Source organism: Salmo salar, chromosome ssa13 (genome assembly GCF_905237065.1).
Source record: "Salmo salar chromosome ssa13, Ssal_v3.1, whole genome shotgun sequence".
Classification (NCBI taxonomy): Eukaryota; Metazoa; Chordata; class Actinopteri; order Salmoniformes; family Salmonidae; genus Salmo; species Salmo salar.
Window position 1 is genome coordinate 99956529 of NC_059454.1, and position 26050 is coordinate 99982578.

General features: G+C 41.4%; 2 protein-coding genes and 1 long non-coding RNA gene across 6 annotated transcripts; 1 reads left to right on the top strand and 2 right to left on the bottom strand.

Moving 5' to 3' along the window:
- Positions 1–7353: 7353 nt before the first annotated feature.
- On the bottom strand, positions 7354–16535 carry LOC106568402 (activated RNA polymerase II transcriptional coactivator p15). 3 transcript variants are annotated; one of them, XM_014138713.2, is made up of 5 exons: positions 16327–16535; positions 10650–10731; positions 10220–10348; positions 10015–10123; positions 7354–7759 (listed from the first exon to the last, which is right to left on the bottom strand). In XM_014138713.2, the coding sequence occupies exons 2-5, from the start codon at positions 10728–10730 to the stop codon at positions 7680–7682; spliced, it is 399 nt and encodes a 132-aa protein (XP_013994188.1). In that variant the 5' UTR covers position 10731; positions 16327–16535; the 3' UTR covers positions 7354–7679. The 3 variants fall into 3 exon arrangements, with proteins under 3 accessions (XP_013994188.1, XP_013994190.1, XP_013994189.1); XM_014138715.2 differs by lacking the exon at positions 16327–16535 and adding an exon at positions 12541–12559; XM_014138714.2 differs by lacking the exon at positions 16327–16535 and adding an exon at positions 12136–12402.
- A 150-nt stretch (positions 16536–16685) lies between these two features.
- Positions 16686–20299, top strand: LOC106568403 (uncharacterized). Its single transcript, XR_006758412.1, has 2 exons — positions 16686–19503; positions 19631–20299. It is a non-coding gene; the product is annotated as an uncharacterized lncRNA (long non-coding RNA).
- A 161-nt stretch (positions 20300–20460) lies between these two features.
- LOC106568401 (Golgi phosphoprotein 3) lies at positions 20461–25773 on the bottom strand. 2 transcript variants are annotated; one of them, XM_014138712.2, is made up of 5 exons: positions 25602–25773; positions 25257–25460; positions 24581–24712; positions 22757–22871; positions 20461–22535 (listed from the first exon to the last, which is right to left on the bottom strand). In XM_014138712.2, exons 2-5 carry the CDS (start codon positions 25458–25460, stop codon positions 22111–22113), a joined length of 876 nt encoding a protein of 291 aa, XP_013994187.1. In that variant the 5' UTR covers positions 25602–25773; the 3' UTR covers positions 20461–22110. The 2 variants fall into 2 exon arrangements, with proteins under 2 accessions (XP_013994187.1, XP_013994186.1); XM_014138711.2 differs by having other exon boundaries at positions 25257–25667.
- Between the last annotated feature and the right edge of the window lie 277 nt (positions 25774–26050).

Consider the following 26050-nt stretch of genomic DNA (forward strand, 5'->3'; position numbering starts at 1 on the left):
TTGCTGGGTCCTAACGACCGACGAGATACAGCAAAAGAGAGAGAGCGAGAGCGAGAGCGCAAGAGCGAGAGAGAGGGGCCACTTGGTGGTCACAAGCGGAACAGCAGGAGAGAAGAAAGGATATCTTTGAATCTATTGGCTCTTGGTTCCTCTTTTATCTGTATTTATGCCCTTCTCTTGTACATATGCTTTTATTGGTGAAATCAGGTTATATCTGGAGAACAGTTAAAAATCCCTGCTGCCAAGGCAACAGCTTCTCTCCGTCAAATCAAATCAAATCAAATTGTATTGGTCACATACACATGGTGAGCAGATGTTATTCCAAGTGTAGCGAAATGCTTGTGCTTCTAGTTCCGACAGTGCAGCAATATCTAACAAGTCATCTGTATACCAGTCGCAAGACCCACTAGTTGATACTTATTTATAAAACCCTCTTAGGCCTCATTCCCCCCTATCTGAGATATCTACTGCAGCCCTCATCCTCCACATACAACATCCGTTCTGCCAGTCACATTCTTTTAAAGGCCCCCAAAGCACACACATCCCTGGGTTGCTCCTCTTTTCAGTTCGCTGCAGCTAGCGACTGGAACGAGCTGCAACAAACACTCAAACTAGACAGTTTTACCTCAATCTCTTAATTCCAAGACATGGACACTCTTACTGACAGTTGTGGCTGCTTTGCGTGACGTATTGTTGTCTCTACCTTCTTGCCCTTTGTGCTGTTGTCTGTGCCCAATAATGTTTGTACCATGTTTTGTGCTGCTACCATGTTGTGTTGCTACCATGTTGTGTTGTAATGTGTTGCTGCCTTGCTATGTTGTTGTCTTAGGTCTCTCTTCATGTAGTGTTGTCTCTCTTGTCGTGATGTGGGTTTTTTCCTATATTTATATTTATATATATATATATATATATATAATATTTTTTATTCCAGCCACCGTCCCCGCAAGAGGCCTTTTGCCTTTTGGTAGGCTGTCATTGGAAATAAGAATTTGTTCTTAATTGACTTGCCTAGTTAAATAAAGGTTAAATAAATAAATAAATTCCACAACATCTACCTAATACACACAAATCTAAGTAAAGGAATGGAATAATAATATATACATATAAATATATGGATGAGCAATGACTGAGCGCCATATGAGATGAGTAATGCAAGGTATGTAAACATTATTAAAGTGGCATTATTAAAGTGACTAGTTTATCCTTTTTTAAAGTGACCAATGATTTCAGGTCTATTTGTAGGCAGCAGCCTCTCTGTGTTAGTGATGGCTGTTTAACAGTCTGATGGCCTTGAGATAGAAGCTATTTTTGAGTCTCTCGGCCCCAGCTTTGATGCACCTGTACTGATCTCGCCTTCTGGATGGTAGCGGGGTGAACAGGCTGTGGCTCGAGTGGTTGTTGTCCTTGATGATCTTTTTGGCCTTTGGGTGCTGTAGGTGTCCTGAAGGGAAGGTAATTTTCCCCCGGTGATGCGTTGTGAAGACAGCACCACCCTTTGGAGAGCCTTGCAGTCGTGGGCGGTGCAGTTGTCGTACCAGGCGGTGATGCAGCCCAACAGGATGCTCTCAACTGTGCATCTGTAAAAGTTTGTGAGGGTTTTAACTGACAAGCCAAATTTCTTCAGCCTCCTGAGGTTGAAGAGGCGCTGTTGCGCCTTCTTCACCACACTGTCTATGTGGGTGGACCATTTCAGTTTGTCCGTGATGTGTACACCGAGGAACTTAAAACTATTCACCTTCTCCACTACTGTCCCGTCGATGTGGATAGGTGGTGCTCCCTCTGCTGTTTCCTGAAGTCCACGATCATCTCCTTTGTTTTGTTGACGTTGAGTAAGAGGTTGTTTTCCTGAAACCACACTCCGAGTGCCCTCACCTCCTCCCTATAGGCTCTCTCGTCGTTGTTGGTAATCAAGCCTACTACTGTTGTGTCGTCTGCAAACTTGATGACTGAGTTGGAGGCGTGCATGGCCACGCACTCATGGGTGAACATGGAGTACAAGAGGGGGCTGAACACGCACCCCAGTGTTGAGGATCAGCGAAGTGGAGATGTTGCTTCCTACCTTCACCCTCTGGGGGCGGCCCGTCAGGAAGTCCAGGACCCAATTGCACAGGACGGAGTTGAGACACAGGGCCTCAAGCTTAATGATGAGCTTGGAGGGTACTATGGTGTTGAATGCTGAGCTGTAGTCAATGAACAGCATTCTTACATAGGTATTCCTCTTGTCCAGATGGGATAAGGCAGTGTGCAGTGTGATGGTGATTGCATCGTATGTGGACCTATTGTGGCGATGCACAAATTTAAGTGGGTCTAGCGTGACAGGTAAGGTGGAGGTGATATTTTCCTTGACTAGTCTCTCAAAGTACTTCATGATGTCAGAAGTGAGTGCTACGGGGCATTAGTCATTTAGTTCAGTTACCTTTGCCTTCTTGGGTACAGGAACAATGTTGGCCGTCTTGAAGCATGTGGGGACAGCTGACTGGGATAGGGACTGATTGAATATGTCCGTAAACACAACAGCCAGCTGATCTGCGCATGCTCTGAGGACGCGGCTAGGGATGCAGTCTGGGCCGGCAGCCTTGCGAGGGTTAACGTTTAAATGTCTTACTCACGTTGGTCATGGAGAAGGAGAGCGCACAGTCCTTGATAGCGGGCGGTGGTACTGTATTGTCCTCAAAGCTGGCCAAGTAGGTGTTTAGTTTGTCTGGAAGCAAGACGTGGGTGTCCGTGACGTGGCTGATTTTCCTTTTTTAGTCTGTGATTGTCTGTAGACCCTGCCACATATGTCTCGTGTCTGAGATGTTGACTCCACTTTGTCTCTATACTGACATTTCGCTTGTTTGATTACCTTGTGGAGGGAATAACTAAACTGTTTGTATTCGGCCATATTCCCAGTCACCTTTCCATGGTTACATGCGGTTGTTCGCACTTTCAGTTTTGCACGAATGCCGCCATCTATCCATGGTTTCTGGTTAGGGTAGGTTTTAATAGTCACAGTGGGTACAACATCTCCTATGCACTTCCTTATAAACTCAGTCACCGAATCAGCGTATAAATCAATATTATTCTCTGAGGCTACCCGGAACATGTCCCAGTCCGCTTGATCAAAACAATCTTAAAGCGTGGATTCCGATTGGTCAGACCAGCGTTGAATAGTCCTCATTACGGGTACATCCTGTTTGAGTTTCTGCCTATAGGAAGGGAGGGGCAAAATGGAGTCGTGGTCAGATTTGCTGAAGGAAGGGCGGGGGAGGGCCTTGTATGCATCGCGGAAGTTAGAGTAGCAGTGATCCAGTGTTTTGCCAGCGCGAGTGCTACAATCAATATGCTGATAGAATTTAGGTAGCCTTGTTCTTTTTTAGGGTCCAAAAACATTACTTTTACTGCAGTAGGCTAAATCAGGATCACACCGGGTGTTTCTTGGTAGTCTTAAACAAGTTAACTATGAAACAAAAGTATACACCTCACACACATGGTTATGGGCTTAAAAAAAAGTCATGTGTTTGATGTATTTGATACCATTCCACTAATTCTGCTCCAGCCATTACCAGGAACCTGTCCTCCCCAATTAAGGTGCCACCAACCTCCTGTGCTGTGTACATTTAAGGGACCAGCCGTGCTGCTCTGTTCTGGGCCAACTGTAATTTGCCTATGTCCCTCTTTGTGGCACTTAACCATATGACTGACTAGTAGTCCAGGTGCGACAAAACTAGGGCCTGTAGGACTTGTTTTGTTGATAGCAATGTCAAGAAAGCAGAGTAGCACTTTATTACGGACAGACCTCTCCCCAAATTAGCTACCGTTGCATCAATGTGTTTTGACCATGACAGTTTACAATCCAATTTCCACATTATTGATTACAAGATTTTGTTGAGGTTTAGGGTTCAGTGAATGGTTTGTCCCAAATACAATGCTTTTAGTTTTTGAAATATTTAGTACTATCTTATTACTTGCCGCCCATTCTAAAACTGACTGCAGCTCTTCGTTAAATGTTGCAGTGATTTCACTTGCTGTGGTAGCTGACGTGTATAATGTTGAGTTATCAGCGTACATATACACACAGGATTTACTCAGTGCCAGTGGCAGTAAAGATTGAAAAAAGTAAGGGGCCTAGACAACTTCCCTGAGGAATGCCCGACACTACCTGGATTATGTTGGAGAAGCTTCCATTAAAGAACACCTTCTGTGTTCTGTTAGACAGGTAACTCTCGATCCACAATATAGCAGGGGATGTAAAGCCATAATACATACATATTTCCAGCAGCAGATTATTATCGATAATGTCAAAAGCTGCACTGAAGTCTAACAAAACAGCTCCCACAAGCTTCTTATTATCAATTTCTTTCACCCAATCATCAGTCATTTGTGTAAGTGCTGAACATGTGTGCCACTCCCTATAATCATGCTGAGTTTATTTACTGTGAAATAGCATTATATCTGGTCAAATCATTTTTTCACAAAAATGTACTAAGAGTTGGTAGCAGGCTGATTGGGTGGCTGTTTGAGCCAGTAAAGGGTGCTTTGCTCTTCTTGGGTAGCAGAATGAGGGCACACAATTTCCTGTGACGGCACACACTTTCCTGTAGGCTTTGAAGAGAAGGTGAATAGGTGTGGCAATATACACTGCTCAAAACAATAAAGGGAACACTTAAACAACACAATGTAACTCCAAGTCAATCACACTTCTGTGAAATCAAACTGTCCACTTAGGAAGCAACACTGATTGACAATACATTTCACATGCTGTTGTGCAAATGGAATAGACAACAGGTGGAAATTATAGGCAATTAGCAAGACACCCCCAATAAAGGAGTGGTTCTGCAGGTGGTGACCACAGACCACTTCTCAGTTCCTATGCTTCCTGACTGATGTTTTGGTCACTTTTGAATGCTGGTGGTGCTTTCACTCTAGTGGTAGCATGAGACGGAGTCTACAACCCACACAAGTGGCTCAGGTAGTGCAGCTCATCCAGGATGGCACATCAATGCGAGCTGTGTCAAGAAGGTTTGCTGTGTCTGTCAGCGTAGTGTCCAGAGCATGGAGGCGCTACCAGGAGACAGGCCAGTACATCAGGAGACGTGGAGGAGGCCGTAGGAGGGCAACAACCCAGCAGCAGAACCGCTACCTCTGCCTTTGTGCAAGGAGGAGCAGGAGGAGCACTGCCAGAGCCCTGCAAAATGACCTCCAGCAGGCCACAAATGTGCATGTGTCTGCTCAAACGGTCAGAAACAGACTCCATGAGGGTGGTATGAGGGCCCGACTTCCACAGGTGGGGGTTGTGCTTACAGCCCAACACCGTGCAGGACGTTTGGCATTTGCCAGAGAATACCAAGATTGGCAAATTCACCACTGGCGCCCTGTGCTCTTCACAGATGAAAGCAGGTTCACACTGAGCACATGTGACAGACGTGACAGAGTCTGGAGACGCCGTGGAGAACGTTCTGCTGCCTGCAACATCCTCCAGCATGACTGGTTTGGCGGTGGGTCAGTCATGGTGTGGGGTGGCATTTCTTTGGGCGGCCGCACAGCCCTCCATGTGCTCGCCAGAGGTAGCCTGACTGCCATTAGGTACCGAGATGAGATCCTCAGACCCCTTGTGAGACCATATGCTGGTGCGGTTGGCCCTGGGTTCCTCCTAATGCAAGACAATGCTAGACCTCATGTGGCTGGAGTGTGTCAGCAGTTCCTGCAAGAGGAAGGCATTGATGCTATGGACTGGCCCGCCCGTTCCCCAGACCTAAATCCAATTGAGCACATCTGGGACATCATGTCTCGCTCCAGCCACCAACGCCACGTCGTACCACAGACTGTCCAGGAGTTGGCGGATGCTTTAGTCCAGGTCTGGGAGGAGATCCCTCAGGAGACCATCCGCCACCTCATCAGGAGCATGCCCAGGCAATGTATGGAGGTCATACAAAAACGTGGAGACAACACACACTACTGAGCCTAATTTTGACTTGTTTTAAGGACATTACATCAAAGTTGAATCAGCCTGTAGTGTGGTTTTCCACTTTAATTTTGAGTGACTCCAAATCCAGACCTCCATGGGTTGATAAATTGGATTTCCATTGATTATTTTTGTGTGATTTTGTTGTCAGCACATTCAACTATGTAAAGAAAAAAGTATTTAATAAGATTATTTCATTCATTCAGATCTAGGATGTGTTATTTTAGTGTTCCCTTTGTTTTTTTGAGCAGTGTATTACCCTATCATTCTCAGTCGTGTTCCATCCAAGCTGTCAGACTCAGGTGGCTTGTCATTGTTGATAGACAATACGTTTCATCTCTTCCACACTCACATTACGGAATAAAAAATTACAATGCTTGTGTTTCATAATTTGGTCAGTTATGAATGGATGTGTAGGTTTGTTGGCATGTCATGCCTTACAGTTGCTAATCTTACCAATGAAAAAAGTTGTTGGCAATATCAGTGGGATTTGTGATTTATGAGCCATCGGATTCAATGGATGGACCTGAGTTCGCCTTTTTGTCCAAAATTGAATTTAAGGTGATCCAAAGCTTTTCACTATCATTCTTTATATCATTTAGTTTTGTTCCATAGTGTAGTTTCTTCTTTTTGCTTAGTTTAGACACATGATTTCTCAATGTACAGTACATTTGACGTTCAGCAACTTATTTTCTTAATGGGTGCATGCTTATTAGTAACTGGAATAAGCAACTTCATAAATGTGCAGCATTGGTTGCTCCTCATTACACACAATAGACCAGCAAATATTCTTTACAACATAGGAATCACTACAAAACTTATTGTATGACCTCTTATGCACTATATTAGGCCCAGCCTTTGGAACTTTGGTTTTCCTATACATGGCTACTATATTATGATCTCTACATCTAATGGATTGGGATACTGCTTTAGAGCAGATTTCTGCAGCATTAGTAAAAATGTGATCTTTGATTTCATTCCTATGCTGTTTGTAAATACCCTGGTAGGTTGACTGATAACCTGAACCATGTTGCAGCTTGAAGCTTCCTTTTGAGTGGACAGCTTGATTAAAACCAGTCAATATTTAGGTGACCCAGAAAACATACCTGTTGATGTCACATACATTAAGCATTTTACACACATAAATGATCTGTTACTAGCAATAATCGATTTCATTAACCTTGTTTTTAGGCTACGTATGTTAATGTTGGCTATTTTTATTGCTTTACTGGAAGGTTTATCAGAGGTAGATAGGAAAGTGATATTTATGTTTGAGTTGATAGTGTAGGGTGAACTGCACAGTGGGCTTCCAACTAGGGCAAACCACCTCAGTGCTAGTAATGTAACTCAGGTTCATAGGTTATTAGTAGTTAGTGATACTACTAATAAAATAATAAGTGTACAATATGTTGTTTTGTCCTTTTAAATGGCTTTTATTAATTACTTATTAGAGCAAACCCAATCTCTCTCTCTCACACACACACACACTTCACTACATCAGAATCACTCAACAAACGTAACATACGTTGGGTTTTTCGAAACACAGCACAAGTCAACAGAAACTTAGCTTAAAATATACACAATGTTGTCTTGGTAATTACTTTAAAAATGTTGGTCTCTTCCTTTAAAAACGTTTCACTAACATTATATAAAAAAAAAAAGGTGGTAAAGATAAGAACAAAAACAGAATGTAAGGTGGTGGATTGTAAATCCCAGGCAGCCAGAGGCCTCCCTCCTATATAGCCTTCACAGCGTCGTCTATCTCAGAGATCTGATCTTTTAGCTGGTTCCACTGTTCTGGGTTCAGTGAGATACCTGGGGACAGAGCAGAGACCAGTCAGACAGAGTGGTTAGTAAACTGATCTAGTATCAGTGAAATACCTTGGGACAGACCAGAGACAAGTTAGACAGAGGCAAGTCCACTGATCTAGGTTCAGTTATAGAATCCGGAGTGTAGCATCACTGGGCTTGATGTCAAACATGAAATCTTGGTAACCACTGTACAATCGTGGCCAAAAGTTTTGAGAATGACACAAATGTTAATTTTCACAAAGTCTGCTGCCTCAGTTTGTATTATGGCAATTTGCATATACTCCATGGTTACCTGCAAGGAAACACGTGTCGTCATCATTGCTTTGCACAAAAAGGGCTTCACAGGCAAGGATATTGCTGCCAGTAAGATTGCACCTAAATCAACCATTTATCGGATCACCAAGAACTTCAAGGAGAGCGGTTCAATTGTTGGGAAGAAGGCTTCAGGGTGCCCAAGAAAGTCCAGCAAGCACCAGGACCGTACAGCTCGGTCTATGAATTTGAGAGCTGTTACATTTCTCCAGCCCCATCATTAAGCTTTTTACCAAAACAGGGTCAGGGAGCCTTTGTTATTGTTTCAACTGCTGATTGCCCCTTTAGAAATTAAAGTATAAAATACCCATATTGAAATGTAACTTCACTTAATGATTCATCAATCCATATGTCTGTATAGCAACAGCATGTCTGTTAGTTCAGGGGCCAGGTGACTCATTTATAAAACACTACGTAAACACAAAATATGCCCCAAAACATGTGTGCACCAGTTCATGCAAAAATTGGCATTTATAAAAACTGAACTGAACTTGACGTGAGAATGTGCTTATCCTCCCGTAAACTTTAGACCATGCATACGGACAGTTTCTAGTGGTTGAAGTATTTCATTGCAAGAAGGCAAAAGTAGCCTAGTAGCTTTGGGGAATATATGATGACACTCTTATTCATAACAGCTAGCTAAATATAATAACAGGATGAAATAATTTGCCATTAGTGAGAAGAACGAAAATCTATGTATTTTATCTTTGCCTTCTAAAATAGGCATCTACTTCCTATTATCTATTTAATTTCCACAATCGTTGCATTATAAATTCCTCACCTTTTCATACTTGCAAAATAGCCTATAGGCCTACAACAAGTTAGGATAGGCTAGCATTCGTCCCATCTCTCATTTAATTGGACCTACTTCACAGTAGTAAATAGATATGCTATGTCAAGTATTTTGCTCTATGAGATCTGATCCGAAGAGCAGTTTAACGGTAGGACAGATGGTTCATTTTTTCCATTGATGATTTGCAGGCTACATCTGAATACTTTAACGTCAAATTTCTCGAGTAGACAATATTTAATTTATAAACATAATACCGTATATCATAACCATTGCAGAATACATTCCTCACATTTTCTGGACATGATAAGTTAACATTCCCGAAGTAGCCATACAACAAATTACCAAGCACCCCTCATTTAATTGGGCCTATTAGATAGGCGATTATAATTTCAAGTTTATGCTCTATGGATCTGCATGGTAGCGCAGTTTATAAACATACAATAGAATTCAACATGTGAACAGACAGATTATATTTTGTATTAAAGTGTAGGCTACCAAAATAACCAGCAAAATGAACAGTCCCTTGTTTACATAGTCATAATATCGAATCAAAATAATTTATTTACTGATACTTCTTGTTGACCTTTATCAGCAGGCCTACACTGTAGTTTTCCTTTTTTCATAGTAGACAAGAACTCACAGGCAGTGCAGAATATTTATTTTCAGGGAAAAGTTATTGCAAAACATTGAATTCAAACCCGTTTACAGGTCCACAAAATTTACGCAAGAAAAAGAAAATGGTCAGATACAGAAAATTTCACTGCATAAGTAAACATTCTGGCAACACCTCCAAAGACATTCGATTACGTTTGCCGTTGCTATTTTCTTTAGATACTCTCTTGGCCTGACTCCAATACTTCCAAAGTATACAGCAAATAAGGGTATTATTGTCACCATAAAAGATGAATGATGGGTGTTTTTCAGGCAGAGTTAGAATTCTCATTCACGCACACACAGTTTTATGACAAGTCTGAATTATAACAGGAAAAATGCTTGTATGGTGTGAGCCAAGTTAATAAATCTCAATATCTTTGAGCGTGCGGGGTCTTTTCAGAAACGGCGCAGATATTTGGTGTTCAATTTACGCAACGGTTATAAATGAGGTCCCAGGGGCCCTGCTGTAGGCTTCACACCCCAATGACAGGTTTCTTACCTTTCCTGCCAGGCTTCATCTCCCCCTCCTGATCCATCCAGTACTCACGGATGTCGATCAGACATTTACCTTTGAATTCACGAACGCTCACATACCGCATCTTCCCAATCTAAAATAAAAAAGAAACGTAGAGGTCATATCGACATGCAGCTAATGTTGTATCTTTTGTACTGGGGATGGACTGACACTGTTCTTCACTGCTTACCTGGAACTTGTTGTCATCCTTGTCCTGGTTGCGACTTCCCTTGGAGGTTCCACCCGGCTTGGAACTCTCTCCCCCTTTCGGTTTCTTAGCTGCTGGTTTCTCTGGTGCTGCCTGCTTTCTCTTCTTGGACTACAACAGGGGTTCATTTAAATACGTCACATAAAAATGTATAAACATTTGTTTGAAAGTGCAAAATGAACCTTCTGATTACAATATGGACATCAGCATCAAAAATACTATATAAAAACACAGCTTCCATATTGAACCTGTCTGAGCATTTTGAAATATTTGTGTCCTTTTTTATTTTATTGACAACCACAAAACAGTCAAAAGAGTACTGTAGGCTGTCTTTACTCTGTGGCTTTGGATACAACACAGGAGTCTGTCTGTCTGTCTGTGTGAAAGGCCCCCCCCAGTCAGTCACGATTACCTTGGTCTCAGCTTCACTGTTGGAGTCACTGCCACTGCCACTGCCAGAGCTTGAGGACAGAACTTCCTTTGACTTGGGCATCCTGGAAAAGGAGGATGCAATAGCTGAGTAAATGCTATCCTTCCATAGGACTTCATACGTTTTCAAATAAATGTACATTACAATCTGCATGATTTTGTTCAATCATAGTGTTTTGTCTCCCAAGTGGCGCAGGAGTCTAAGGCACTGCATCTCAGTGCTAGAGGCGTCACTACAGACCCTGGTTCGATTCCAGGCTGTATCACAACCGGCCGTGATTGGAAGTCCCATAGGGCGGTGCACAATTGGCCCAGAGTCGTCCAGGTTAGGGTTTGGCCAGGTAGGCCATCATTGTAAATAAGAATTTGTTCTTAACTGACGTGCCTAGATAAATAAAGGTAGAAAATAAATATTTTTAAAAGTCTGACATTGGCCAACAGATGGCGCTATTATTCATTTTATGTCGTTTGTCATCTGTGTCCAACTGGAAAGTATGCAGCCAGCTATACTCGTGTTCCCTGGCGACCGGCTCGTACATAAACATCCTCCATTCATGTTGCGTCGGTTTCCTTCTTAACTAGCTTTAACGGCGAGCCGCCGGGAGAGTAAAAAAAGCTGGGAAAATATACTTAAGTTGAGGACTACGGTCCAAACACTGAAAAAAGACACACACCCTCGCCTTATGCACTTTAGGGAAATGATTTGCAAACTTCCCTTGCTTGGATACGTAAGCCCCGCAGCCCTCGTTTTTACGAGTGTATAATTATGTTCACTCCTGGCCTGAAACTCCCCATAATTCAATTCGCCACGACTGTACATCCACTAAGAAAAGTCCGCGAAAACGTAATAACGTCAATGGAGATGTCAACATACAAGTGTAAGTAAAAACTAAAAGAGATGTGCCAAGATGGCGGCTTGAACAGACGCTTATTTTTTTTAACCGAGCTCCGTACCAAACTTCAGAAAGATTGTGAAAAAGACAAGTTTACAGTCATTACTATTACTGTTTTTATTTGTTCAAGATATAAGACCTTTCCTGTGACTGGAATAATAATTGGATAATTTATTTCGGCATGTCCATGCAAAGTCGTGACAAAAAAAGAAAGGAAGAAGTTAGCCGTTCTATTGCTAATCAACAAGAGAGAAACGTGCTTATAGACAACTGCCATAACAACGCTTGGCCTATGGGTAATATTATGCTTTCAAATGCTGTTGAAGATGACGAATTCCCCTCTTTACCAGTTACTCCGTGCAAACCTCCACCCTCCAAAAAACCCAACATGAACTCTGACATCGTGGCTACCCTCTCCTTACTCATCAACTCCAGGTCTGAAGCCATTGAGAAAATGGTAGGCGCGAACACCATGGTTATCGAAGGCTTGAAAAAGACTGGAGTTTGCATGTGGTAAAATCAAGGATGTGAAAACGAGAGTGGCAAAAGTTGAAAAAAAGTGTGGAAAAGACTAACAATATCTACCATAGACGTCTCACTGATCTGGAACAATACACAAGAAGATGGAACCTGAGACTCTACGGCTTGCCAGAGGTGGAGAATGAAGATGTGCGAGGACAGGCTATCCGCATCTGCCAAGAAGTTATGCCTGCAGAGAAGTACAAAGTTGGTGATACCATCGACGTTGTGCACCGCCTAGGCAAGAAGCAACAGCAAAACGATTCAAGACCAATGGGTATCATCATCCTCTTCACTGCCAGATTCTACAGGGATGCTGTCTGGAAAGCTGCTAGGAAGAACGCCTTCCTTCAGAGCCATGGTATGCGTTTCGCCGAGCATCTCAGCCCGGAGGACATAGAAAGAAGGAACAAGTTGTGGCCAACGATCAAGATAGCACGAAATGAGGGAAAGGCTGCTTACTTCGTCGGAGGACGAGGCTTCGTCAACGGTTCAGAAATCCATATTCCTCCCTAAAATCTCACCAGAAGGAACAGATTGATGGTTTCAGCCATGGTATTCTCATTTTTCTTATTGTTTACCTAACAAGCATCAGGTGACTATTTTTCGGAATACTCAGGTACTTCAATTTATTCGTTTGTTCTTGTATGACCAGAAAAACGATTTTGTTTACGAATTTACGAAGAAGACTGAAAGCTGTATTTATTTTTTATGTATACAGTAACTAAGATACTGTTTTAAAGGGCATACATGTCTGCTCTGACTTTACATGGGTATTGTTCTATTTAGTTATTAATACTTATTTCCAAGTGAAAAAAGGTCTTAGGAACATGTATATGTAAAACTTTTTTTAATGATCAGTTTTCATATACACTTAAAATAGCAGGTACCCTTTTATTTAAATTATTATTTTGAATTTTATTTCTCAGAATAGTTCCTGATTACACTAAAAACCCTATTTAGTCTCTCTTACTACAAAGAACCCTTGGTTTGGTCTTGAACATAATATTCTGTTGAGTTGAATTTCAAAAGCCAAATAACATCTAGCTCAGTTTATGGAATAAGCTATTTTCACTTTAAGTTGACTTAAATGGTGAAGATCTCGGTTCCTTATCGTTTACTGCTCCTACGTTTGACTCATCCTACTACAGTTTATACTTTTATATAATCTTTGTTGTTTTGTCTTTGTCTATAGTTTCTCTTAATGTTTGGGGGTTACGAAACAATGTGAAGCGCAAGGCCTTATTTTTATTTGCTAAACAATTTCGAACAAATTTTTGCTTTTTTCAAGAGTATCACTCAATTTCGGCTGATGCCAACTTATGGAGGTCGCAGTGGGGCAACGGTATTTGGCTTTCCCATGGATCTGAACGCTCCGCTGGTGTCACTACAATGAAAAATACCTTTGGTGGTAATATTCTACACTCGGAATGTGACCCCTTTGGTCACTTTATTTGTCTTGTGATCAGTTACAATGACATTACGCTCATTACTGTAAACGTCTATGGGTACAACACCAAACATGAGAATGATGAGTTGCTTGAATCTATAGCGAAACATATACTTCATTGGTTATCTAAATTTCCCAATTCATTATTATTGATAGGAGGGGACTTCAACATTACTATAGATAATTCAACTGATTGGTTGGCCTACCTGGGGGCCATCTAATCAGAATTTGGGTTTAATACTTTTTATGGAAAGTTTGATTTTACTGATATATGGAGAGAGAGAGGTTTCTGGCCTATAGATCATTCACTTGGAGTAACAAAACAGGTTCCAGACAATCAGAATATACTTTTGGCTTATATCCAAATGTATTGATAGTGTTACTACAAATATTTGTACTACTCCCCTCACAGACCACAGGGCCATTTACATTGATATCAAAATATTTACCCCTCATCATTCTCATGTTTGGTGTTGTACCCATAGACGTTTACAGTAATGAGCGTAATGTCATTGTAACTGATAACAAGACAAATAAAGTGACCAAAGGGGTCACATTCCGAGTGTAGAATATTACCACCAAAGGTATTTTTCATTGTAGTGACACCAGCGGAGCGTTCAGATCCATGGGAAAGCCAAATACCGTTGCCCCACTGCGACCTCCATAAGTTGGCATCAGCCGAAATTGAGTGATACTCTTGAAAAAAGCAAAAATCTGTTCAAAATTGTTTAGCAAATAAAAATAAGGCCTTGCGCTTCACATTGTTTCGTAACCCCCAAACATTAAGAGAAACTATTGACAAAGACAAAACAACAAAGATTATATAAAAGTATAAACTGTAGTAGGATGAGTCAAACGTAGGAGCAGTGAACGTAAACGATAAGGAACCGAGATCTTCACCATTTAAGTCAACTTAAAGTGAAAATAGCTTATTCCATAAACTGAGCTAGATGTTATTTGGCTTTTTAAATTCAACTCAACAGAATATTATGTTCACGACCAAACCAAGGGTTCTTTGTAGTACGAGAGACTAAAGAGGGTTTTTAGTGTAATCAGGAACTATTCTGAGAAATAAAATTCAAAATAATAATTTAAATAAAAGGGTACCTGCTATTTTAAGCGCATATGAAAACTGATCATTAATTTTTTTTAATAAAAAATGTTTTACATATACATGTTCCTAAGACCTTTTTCACTTGGAAATAAGTATTAATAACTAAAGTGTCCACTTAATTTGAGGGCTGAGTTGGTAGGGTGTGTCTTTTAAGTGTTTGGACTGCAACAACTGTCTTAATAAAACACAATTTCCCACCAAAAATGCTACCTCTTGATGTTCAGCCAATCAGGTTGTAGCAGTCTGGCTGAAGGTCGTCATTAGTTACCGCAGCCAAAAAGTCATAAACCAGGTATAGTTCTACAATTGTTCTTCTTAAAAAAATGTATTCTAACCTTAACCACATTGCTAACCTTTTAAATTAAGACCAAAAAGCTACTTTCTGTTTTCATTCATCTTTATGTGCAACATCAGGAAGTAGCATTAGCCACTCTACTAGCATGGTGGTGGAAAGTTGTTTTATTGAGACAGTACGCATATGTCGTTTTTTCTTTCATGCGGCTCTCCATTAAAGCTAGTTAAGGCGGAAACAGACGCCCTTGCAGCCTGAATGGAGGATGTTTTATGTACGATTCGGTCGCTGGGGGTCATGAGTGTATAGCAGGCTGCGTACATTCCAGTTGGAAGCAGATGGCAAACGACGTATAAGGAATAATAATGCCATCTGCCGGCCGGTTGGGATATCTCATACTGTAGATATCTATAACATTTCCACGGAACATTTTCCAGCCTAGAAAACGTTTTACAGACAGTTTATGCGAGTAAAGTCAACTGTATAAAAATAAATCACGACAGCTGTCATGTAAACAGGAAGTTTCGGCACTATTTTAAAAATGCCGACGGATCATTTGTTGGTACAAAATGGTGGGATCTTTAGGTGTTGGTCAAATTAATTATGCCAGAAATGGCGCTGGAAACGCCTTTATGCGCAAACCATCATATCAAAGTAAACTTGGAGTCACGTGTTTTATATGGTGTGTTCCTCCCACTACGACTTGGAAAACTATGCAGTTTATTAGGCTACAGATGAAATAAGTTGAGCTTGACTTGGTGGAAATCCACGGTGATCTTGACGCTACTTTTCCAAAAATATTGAGTGTCCTATTCTGGTGACATGATGATCGATGCTTGACTGCCATTTGACAAATAAAAATATTCTCGCTCTTATCCATAATAATCAGGGGTTCCCAAATGTTTTCACTCGGACCCCCCTTCCAGCGCGCGTACGCACAAGCACTGTTCATGACAAATTGCTCACATCCCTCTTGTTGGTGGGGAGAATATTGCAGGTTTATAGCTTAGTTCTTGCAATTCCACAAATTGTCATGTGGTGCGAAGAACATTTTGCCTAGCTACCGTTTCCCCTCACGCTGGACCCAGAAGTTGTCCACGTGATTATCGAATATGCAAATTAGTCATTGTTCTGTTCACTATTTTCATTCGCAATATAGGACTGTTTCGCTTGAATTATTGCACAGTTCGTTGAGTTATTATAGTACACATATCTTCTAGATAGGTAGGCCTGAATTAACCAAAAATGCAAAAATGTATCACGATCAAATCAATCGAGCATGCAACAGCAGCGTCCTTGCAGCACGTTACAATGTTGCATATAACGATAGCTTTGCACAGGGGTTCGCTCTAGGTATGAAATCTACATAGCAACATTAGCTACAGTACTTACGTTTCACTGTATGAGCTCGAGTGTAGTGTTCGCGGATGCTGTGTGTGAAGGCGGTAGATACAGGCCTGCAAAATGTCTACCCTAGTGGTTCGAGGTTTACCAGATCTTGATTCCAAATGAACTGGATGAAGTACTTTCACCACAAGGCTGTCCCACTGTTCCGGTTATCTAGAAGTCAGTCACGCGAGTTTGCTTCAGGTTCGTTGCACCCGGACGTACGGTTTATATTGAATTGTGGGAAATGATGTTCTCTTTCTGTGCTTCTGGTCACAGTTAGGCTGTGTTCCTAATTTTAAAGTGGCAATCTGCGGTTTAAAGCAACACCGCGCCGCTGTTTAGGTAAATAGCTGAGGGATGTTTCTAGAGAAATGTAACCAGTAACCACTCAAATTCATTGACAGAGCTATGGATGCAAGGATTTACTTACCATACACAATATACAAATTATAGTATATACCACGTTTTGAGGCTATACAGTGTTTGTTTACAATTGCATTGTTTGCAAACATTGGAGTAAAACAAGATAATATCTTGGTTTCTGATAGGGTAAGACAGTTCATGAGGCATTTATAAGTTAATTCTTCCAAAAATCTATGGGTTAAATTGTAGTGATGCTCGATATACAATTCCCACAACTGGGGTAACCCTATTCGTGCGATGCATAGGGTGTTTGCCTTTCACACTAGTGACCCGGGTTTGCTTCCCTGCCGTTTGCCCGTTTCCTACAATATCATGAATTTAAAAGTCCAAAAAGGGAAGTTGCAAATTCATATTGCCCCCTTTTAAAGCCACATTTACAGTCTTTATGCTATTAAATAAAATACATGCATACAGAAAGCATCTGTATTGATAGTAAATTTGACAACAGTTCCAAAGAAAGAAATGCATACATTTTAGCAATCACTAAAATATCAAAATAATAATGTATTATATCAATGCTTGTAAGAGTTGTTTTAGGTTCTGTGAACTAGGCCTAGACACTGTACTATCTGATAGGTCTATATCCAACTAATTTCCTTTGCATCAGGTCAACATTAAGGGTTAATTTATCTATTGGTTCATTATACAGCTGAAGGTTCCATTTTTGGAAGAAAGGATGTTATTGTTGAGAGTAGGTTAAAGGTGACGCGATTTGTAAACAGAAGCATACAATTGCTCCACATTGTGAGGCCCTAATATGAAAACATCCTATAAAATCTTCCTTGGCACAATGTTAAGGACAGGTCAAAGTACGTTGGTAACCTTAGGGGAAGAGAACATAACATTTGCGTTTTATAATTCCGTTTACAAGTTCCTTGTAACGTGTCATTCTGAGCCTCTGGATTCAACCAAGGGTCATATTCACCCGGCACCAAACGGAAAGGTAAATGGAATGAAACAGGGAGGGACTACCTGAACTTGTCCAATAAGAAACCATTGTTTTCATTTTCCTTTCCAAAATGCTTTGCTATAGGGTGCACTAATAAATTGGACCCAAGAGTCAGCTGACAGCAGGTGCACTCACAGCAGAACTGTACAGTACTGGCACCAAACGGAAAGGTAAATGGAATGAAACAGGGAGGGACTACCTGAACTTGTCCAATAAGAAACCATTGTTTTCATTTTCCTTTCCAAAATGCTTTGCTATAGGGTGCACTAATAAATTGGACCCAAGAGTCAGCTGACAGCAGGTGCACTCACAGCAGAACTGTACAGTACTGGCCCACATCTGTTAGGCACACCCAGGACAAGCCACAACATGTTAGTCACCACTGCTGTAGCTATTATGGCCAGGGATATAAGGACACTCAGAGGGAAATTATCTTCAAATCAGTTCTGAATCTGGTGCAGATGCAGGACTTTGACACATATTAGACATTGTTTGTTAACCCATGAAAGTTAGCACAACGTACCCTAAAATTAACCTCCAGAAAGGTCAAACTCAATATAGTAAGGTCAACTGATGCTCTGTAATTTTCATTATAGGGACAACAATTATTCCTCAAATGCACCTGCATTTCTTAGAAACACTTGTCAATGTTGCACAATCAATCTAGCTTTATTCATTGTCATTTGTCACTTCATCATTTGACGTATGTTTCAATCACAGGTGAACTGTTGACAGATGTTCCTGTCCTGTGTTCTAATTATGAACTCCGATTGTACTTTGAGCAAACCAACACATTTTTATGACTGGTTTATGTAAGTGTGCAAGCTCTCTCCCAATCCAAAAAATATCAATCAAATAACATGTCCTAAGCCAGCATAGTATTGATTGCAGGTGTGGTGTACACTTAACATATCTGTACACATAGCATCACCTATCACACACTTTATGGACTGTTGCTTGCTGCTGTGCAAAGTGCACTGGGCCAATTAACTTTCAGATGGAGGCCAAGAGAATATCCCTAATTGATATGTTCTATTATTATAAGGATATAACTGTCTAGTATTTTATGCATCAATGCTTCAGATATTTATGAGGATATTTTTATTCCACAAAATAGTATAAATAGTGTTAGTATCTCTGGTCCTTATGAACCTTAACTTGGGTCTTTGGGCACCCATTGTCAGTGAGGGCCAAGGGAATCTCAAAAATGTGTTTTTGGATGCATGCTTTTTTTCTAGGCCCACCCCACAAATGACCAATTATATAATATGTATTACTAAAAATAGAATATACTGTATGTATGTAGCCTAAGCAATAGCTTTAGGATGTGGTGAGTCAGTGGTCTGCTCTATTCGCAAACAAAAATATTTTGCTATGGTAACCGTTGACTGAAGTTCACTGTACAAATGGAATAACAATAGCACAATTTGATTCCATGCAAACAAGGACATATCACTGTGTTCCTTCCCAGGGAATTAGCCTACAATGATAGGCAGCTGCCTATCTGATTTCAGTTCAATCTGTAAGGACATGTCTAACTACATAGGTTTGAAAATGACTGTAAAAACAGCAGGTGATTGGGAGGCGGGACTAGCACAGGGGGGATCCACAACTTACATCACCATCATTAAGGCTATATAATGGAGTGAACTTCTAACATTAGCAGAAGACTCTCACTGACTGACAAGCCATACACAGCTGAACACGTTTGGATACTCAGTCTACTCTGTACCACAAGTACAAACAGAACTCTTGAAGAGCTCAACAAAGAAACAGAAAGCAAACGCAAATCAATATGACTGGGCAAGGTAATTATGCAACAGCTAATTTGATAGTTTTGTTTAAAATTGCTATTGAATATAAGATTTTACCACAAATGAGACATTGTCCTATGTTTAATTGCTTGACTAAACTATGACTTTCTCTTCTCTCCAGATCTAACTGTCATTCTGGACTGTGCGCATCAGCTGCGTAAAGTTGGAGATGTCCTCGCTAGTGACACCCTGGACTGGAGATCCAAATTATTGGAAATATTGACAAAACATTACAAGAATATGATCAAAGTCAAGTGTGGGAGTTCAACCCACTCAGTGAAGATCACGGAAACAAGAAGATACTATTCTATCTCAGTCCGCGGTTTTGGTAGCTGTGCAGCAGTCCCGCCTTGTCGTTCAGAGGTGCATTTGCGGCCACCTGAGATGAAGTGAAGAGGATCGTCTGCCTGGACCTGCCCCACAATCCAATATTTAATGGCAAAGTGTCCAGTGCTCACCTCCCCACCATGTTAATGGAGAGTGAAAAGGATCGGTAACATTGTGTAATGGCAAAACCAGTGGACCTCTGTTGGTTTGTCGTTGGGACATTTGGTAGCCCGATGGGCAGCCATTCACATGGATGTCAAACGCGAACATGGGAACCAGAGCTGACAGGACCGATCCTACAAGAAAGTACGATGACAAAGGAGGATTATCAGTTGTTGGGGATATGTTTTGGATCATGGACACATGACTTTGAAGTGCTCTGATGCCTTATGTGAGGCTTACATTCATTTTGTTTTAATGAATTGTGCCAAGAGCGATTAAAAGTTGTTTTCAAAATCTGCAATATTTTGAAATGATCTGTATTTGTTGTTCAATAATGTCACAGTCAGATAGTAGGCCGTTTCAGCTAAGTGGTGTATATGATATAGAAATAATCAAATTCATTTATCAGGGAATTGTGATACAAAAAGGGCAGATAAGAATGACAGGAGAGCTACACAGTGCTATATTCAGGCACTTAAAATATCTATCCTTTATTGTGAAGTAAAAAAAAAGCCTACAGAAGTATAGAGAACACCCTTTCATTTATTACGCTGTACATTCATTTATCAAATTCTACATAATCAGTTCCTCCATACCATATAATCATCATCCCCATCCGATCCCTACACCATACTTGGTCTTTACAGCCTCCAGATGAGTCAAATGCTCAAGGTAGAAGTTACCCCTAACAACAGATCTAGGATCAGATAACCCTACCGCCTGTCCTAACGTTAACCATTATGGGGATCAAATAGTATCTGACCCCGTGTCAGTGGTTGGGGGCAACTCCTACTTACTGAGTCATGAACAGCACAACTAACAGACAGGCATAGAAGAGGAAAGAAAAAGCCCAAACCATTGATGACGACCAACTAAATCTGAATGAAATGTGAATTATATTAAAGCAATAAAAATGTATCAATGGAAAATAAAATACATATTATGGCATAAAATCAAAAGCGTTAAGATTATACTGCCAGATAGGGACACTTTAAGCCATATAAAATACAATTAGCCTGATTTAGGAGAAGCTTCCCCTCCTATCCAGTCATATGCCAATATCATTTTTCAATACACTAACTAAAGGACAAAGATATTTGTCCAATTTGAGAGAATTTCTTGAGACTGTACCTCTTCAAAATATGACTTTGCACACATGAACACCCAAAACCAGTTTGCCTGTTAAGAGGAGACATGCAATGTCTGGATATCTGCAATAGGATGATAAGAGTTACAGAGAATAGTCTGAAACTGATGGCATTCACAAGCTACAACACTTTAGTACATGGTGAGGGACAGGAAGGAAAACTGAACAGGAATAAATCATGTATTGTTTGGTGCCCTGAACAAAATAAATGGTGCTTGGAATAAAACGTTCCAATATTTTTTCTGTTCGTTTTTTTTTTTTACAAATAGTAAACTCTTCCAGATCCCTTGTTGAATGTGCAAAATGGTTTGGAGATGGTTAACATTTATTAGCAAGATAAAACGACACGATGTCTATAGGTCATGTCTAGGAACTTGTGTAGAATGCACCCTCCACAAAGTGACTAACGCAAAAGACAAATAATGTTCTGTACGATCATATCAGGTCCTCTGGTAGGTCTTAGGTCATCATTAGGTCCTCTGGTAGGTCATAGGTCATCATATCAGGTCAGATGATTATGGTGGTAGGTCTGGGCCATGGTGGTAGGTCTGGGCCATGGTGGTCAAGCAAGGCCTAGCAGTTTTAAAGTCCCTTCTAAATGGAAGAACAGAGACCTGTGTGGGTGCCAGCTACTGACGCAAGTGCTCAAGGTTACACAAGGTCTCACAGTGAACAGAAAGGCCACGTGCCAAATGGCACCCGATTCGCTATGTAGTGCACTACTTTTGACCAGAGCCATATAGGGAATAGGGTGCCATTTGGGAGACACCCACAGGGTACTGGATGTCAACCAACTGGCCAGGTAGAGGACAGGGGTAACTGCCCTGTCTCAATACAGAGGGAAAGCCGCCCTCTGATCTTAATCATCTCTGCCATCTCCATCATCATATCAGAACATGGGAGTTCTGAGCCCCATAGGTCTGTAGTGTTTTTTAAAGTTCCGTCTGTTTGTTTCCGGTAGGGCTTCATTTGGTGAAGGCGGCCACCACGGCCCACAGCAGCTCGTTGGAGCTGGCCTTGGTGCTCTCTGCCTCTGGCTCCAGGTCCAGCAGCAGACGTACCCTCTTCATGGCCAGGTCATACTGTTCGTCCAGCAACGGGGCGAAGGCGTTCTCCAGCACGTCTGAAGAGTGGGCCAGGAAGATCAGGGCCAGCACACGCTTGTCGAAGCGCCCCGGGTCGTTCACCCACTTGTCCAAGACGGACTCCTGGACTTTCTTGACCAGCCGCTGTTTAATGGTGTCGTTGGTCAGCGGGTGTGTGGTCATGTCGAAGAGGAGGAAGTTCTGTTTCTCCGTGGTCAGAACGCCCTTTTCCACAAGATTCTTGGCCAGGCGCTCGCGGACATTCCTCAGCTGGTAGTGCAGCTTCAATGGGTTCCACGTCTCACCTGAACATCAAGTCAAAATCGTAAATGGCCTATATTATATATAAAACAAAGATATTAGGTTTAAAATGGACTGGGAAGGGGAGAAGGAAAGGAGGGGGCACAGTTAGTGCACCTGTCAAATGTATTGAATCAAATCTACATGAGAATGAAGAAAGCCAGTAAAATAAACAGAGAGATTTAAGAGAACGGGAGAAGGACGGGGGGAATCCATTTCTGCTCACCGCTCAGCAGCTCTATCCAGCTCTGAACTGTCTCTGGGGGCTGGGTCTCTTTGATATGCTTCAGGGCCTCGTCCAGCAACACGTCTCCTGTAGGAGCGTCCGACTTACAGATCACCTGACCAAAAATAAACCCGTTTTAAAAAGGTCACAAACACTGGGATAAACACACATAGGTTTACACCGCTAGTGTTGGCATACACTGCTAGTCCTCCAAACATTGCAACACGTAAAACACACGTCAGACAACCTCGTCAGCATAAACAAACAGAAGGCCAAGGCCGGGTTGCCCTGCTCAGATGTCTCATGTATCAACCAATGGTTGCGTGCCACGTCATCGACTGTGCCGTCGGGCACCAGACTGCTATAACATATCATGTGATTAGCTGATACTTAAAATACCCATCCAGGCATTGTATGATTTGACATGCATCAGCAACGACTCACAGCTGCCAATCAAAGCTTAGACATTCCATCAATTGGCATGCCCGAATTGACATTTTGGACTCTGACCCCTCCCACTCCAGATCAGAGTTGTTATTGTCTAGGAGAGTGCCGAGTATTCTGACAAAACGAGTATCAATACGGACATGAGGAATTTGCCGGAAACAATGTCATTTTCCGTAATCGGAGAAAGCTGCTAAAAGCCAGAATTTCTCATGTCACTCAAACCATGCCGAATACTGCCTCAACAGGCTGATTCTGGTGTCAGTAAAGACACGGACAGGTGTTGGCCATGATTGGATTAGAAAAAGCCTCTCTCGTTTTCCCAGACAGATACGTCTCTCGCACACACGCTACAGCTCCCAAATTTCACTCACTCGTAGTCAGGCACAACTCTCTCCAAACATTGTGATTCAAAATCCATAGATTGATAGCTAGAAGAAAAGTGTCTAGCTATCTAGTTATATTTTCTGTCGACTTTTCTGAGGCCATATCATGGAAGTTTTTGCCATTGGTTATTACTTTATCCGTCAACTCAATTGCATTGGTGAAGCTGCTCTCCCGCCCCTTAATTCCTCAGACACACACTCAAGGTTCCCTTACACTCACTCACCTTAGGAATCAAACTGTTTGGACTGGAGAATCACAATCCATAGCTAGTCATTGTTGTTCTAGCTATCAATTTAGTTTTACTTTATACCGCCATATGGTTGTTTCTCTGTCTACTTGGTGTTGTTTAGTGGGCTTCTTTGTCTGTCCGCATAGGCTATTCCATTGCTGAAGAATACTTATTTGTCGTTATGCCGTGAGCTATGCCAGTGCATGCTTGCTATTATTATTTCTCCCAGACATGTTTTTTTGAGCGACAGATCATTGGAAGATAAAATGACCAATGTAATTGGTTCATTTTGATTGTAGAAATGTGACAAAGGCTACAAGTTGGGATAAGTTTTGCTCCTCTCGAAAGTGAAATGTAGCCTAGGCTTCTAGGACGAGCCAACTAAATCGTAAGAAATAAATGCAGGCAGCAGTAGCCAGCCATGCATTATTTATGAACCTATTTTGTTGATAATTAGGACTATGAAAGTAAGTCATGTGCCTTTCAGATGTCGGGATTGTGAACGATGTGTGAATGAGTGAAGGAACATCAGAAACACTGAGCGATAGCGCTTTACCGCACTTATAGGTTTTCCGATCGCAAGTAAATCCAATTACAAGTATCCTATCAAGTGTGGTAAACGGATAGAATTACAAATACAAGTATGACGAGTTCGGGACAGCCCTATTATCATCGTCGGGTGAAGACTGAAGTCTGGCTGTTTGGCAGGCGACCAAGTTTATCAGTGTGTTTTAATAGAATGTTTGAAACTTGTGAGTGCTCACCTTTCTGGCCAACAGACTTTTCCTCCTCATGCCACAAGCCTCTAGCTGCAGTCTTCCTCTCAAAGCCAGTTCAATGACCATACACCCTCGAAGACCAGAAGAAATGCAGTCATTCCAGAAGGAAGTGTATCCCTGTTGGAAAAAAATTGTAATGAGTCCTATTGCTTCACAGGGCCCCTGTGACAACAATTTTGGACCCCCTTGTGGCCCCCCTAAATGTGGAGAATGAAATAATTTTTACATAACTCATTTTTGCTATCGTTCGTTTTTACATCCGTTATTAGACAGTGGCAATGATGATGATTATGAACATGGTCTTTTGCCTGCAATGCAGTGAAGAAAACGATATGACAACAATAACGTCTAATGTAATTGGCCGCTCTAACAGAACAACTGGCCCCAGCTTGGCCCCCCCAGTTGAAATGGTCTAGAACCGCCACTGCAAGTGACACGCCACAAAGTAACACGTTTGATATCCTTCAGTTTGTAATGTTGAATATTACATGACAATATAGCTAGTAATGTTAGTTAACTACCTAAATGTAAGAATAACACATTATTATGTTAGCTAACTAGTGAACGTTAGCTGGTTAGAACGTAAACAAACCAGCTAACTTTAGCAAGCTAGCTCAGCTCGCTAGCACAACAGGCTAACGACAATAGCTAGCTAACATACCTCTCGATCTTTCAATCCCAACAGCAACACTTCTTCCATCAACGTCAGTCGAGTTTCTTTAGAGTCTCCCTTCTCGTCCTCTTCCTCTTGGCGTGGCTCGTAGTCCTCATCCTCGGACCCCCTCTCCTTGTCGGCGGCTGCATTACGAGAGGCCTCGGTCCTCCTCTGCACAAGGCCCGAACTTCGCTGTGTTAGGGAAGTCATCTGGATGCACGTCCAAACAACAGATAAATACAAATGATTTCGGTACCTCAAGATGGTTTTAGGGTTTCCGATGCATAAATGAACACGGCTGATCGTAAACTGTGGTGTCAAGTGAATATTAGAATAAATACAGCAGCAAACCTGCAACAGATTCCTACTTTGATACTTTCAACTTCCTGAACCAATATGGCGACAAGTGATGACGTCCGATGAGGATATTCTCTCTCTCTCTCTCAATTTCAATTTAAGGGGCTTTCTTTCTCTCTCTCTCTCTCTCTCTCGCTCTCTCTCTCTCTCAATTTCAGGGGCTTTCTTTCTCTCTCTCTCTCTCTCTCTCTCTCTCTCTCTCTCTCTCTCCTCTCACTCTCACTCTCACTCTCTCTCTCTCAATTCAATTTCAATTTCAATTTAAGGGTCTTTATTGGCTTGGGAAACACATGTTTACATTGCTAAAGCAAATGAAATAGATAATAAACAAAAAGTGAAATAAACAATACCAAATTAACATTACACTCACAAAAGTTCCAAAATAATAAAGACATTTCAAATGTCATATTATTTCTATATACACTTTTGTAATGATGTGCAAA

Coding starts and splice junctions, on each gene's coding strand:
- LOC106568402 (XM_014138713.2), bottom strand. CDS start 10,730: ATGCCCAAGTCAAAGGAAGTTCTGTCCTCAAGCTCTGGCAGTGGCAGT. Junction 10,349..10,649: donor ACAGTGAAGCTGAGACCAAG/GTAATCGTGACT, acceptor CCCCTGTTGTAG/TCCAAGAAGAGAAAGCAGGC. Junction 7,760..10,014: donor GATGAAGCCTGGCAGGAAAG/GTAAGAAACCTG, acceptor CTCTGTCCCCAG/GTATCTCACTGAACCCAGAA.
- LOC106568401 (XM_014138712.2), bottom strand. CDS start 25,460: ATGACTTCCCTAACACAGCGAAGTTCGGGCCTTGTGCAGAGGAGGACC. Junction 22,872..24,580: donor AAAGTCTGTTGGCCAGAAAG/GTGAGCACTCAC, acceptor ATTTTTGGTCAG/GTGATCTGTAAGTCGGACGC. Junction 22,536..22,756: donor CTGGATAGAGCTGCTGAGCG/GTGAGCAGAAAT, acceptor CTTGATGTTCAG/GTGAGACGTGGAACCCATTG.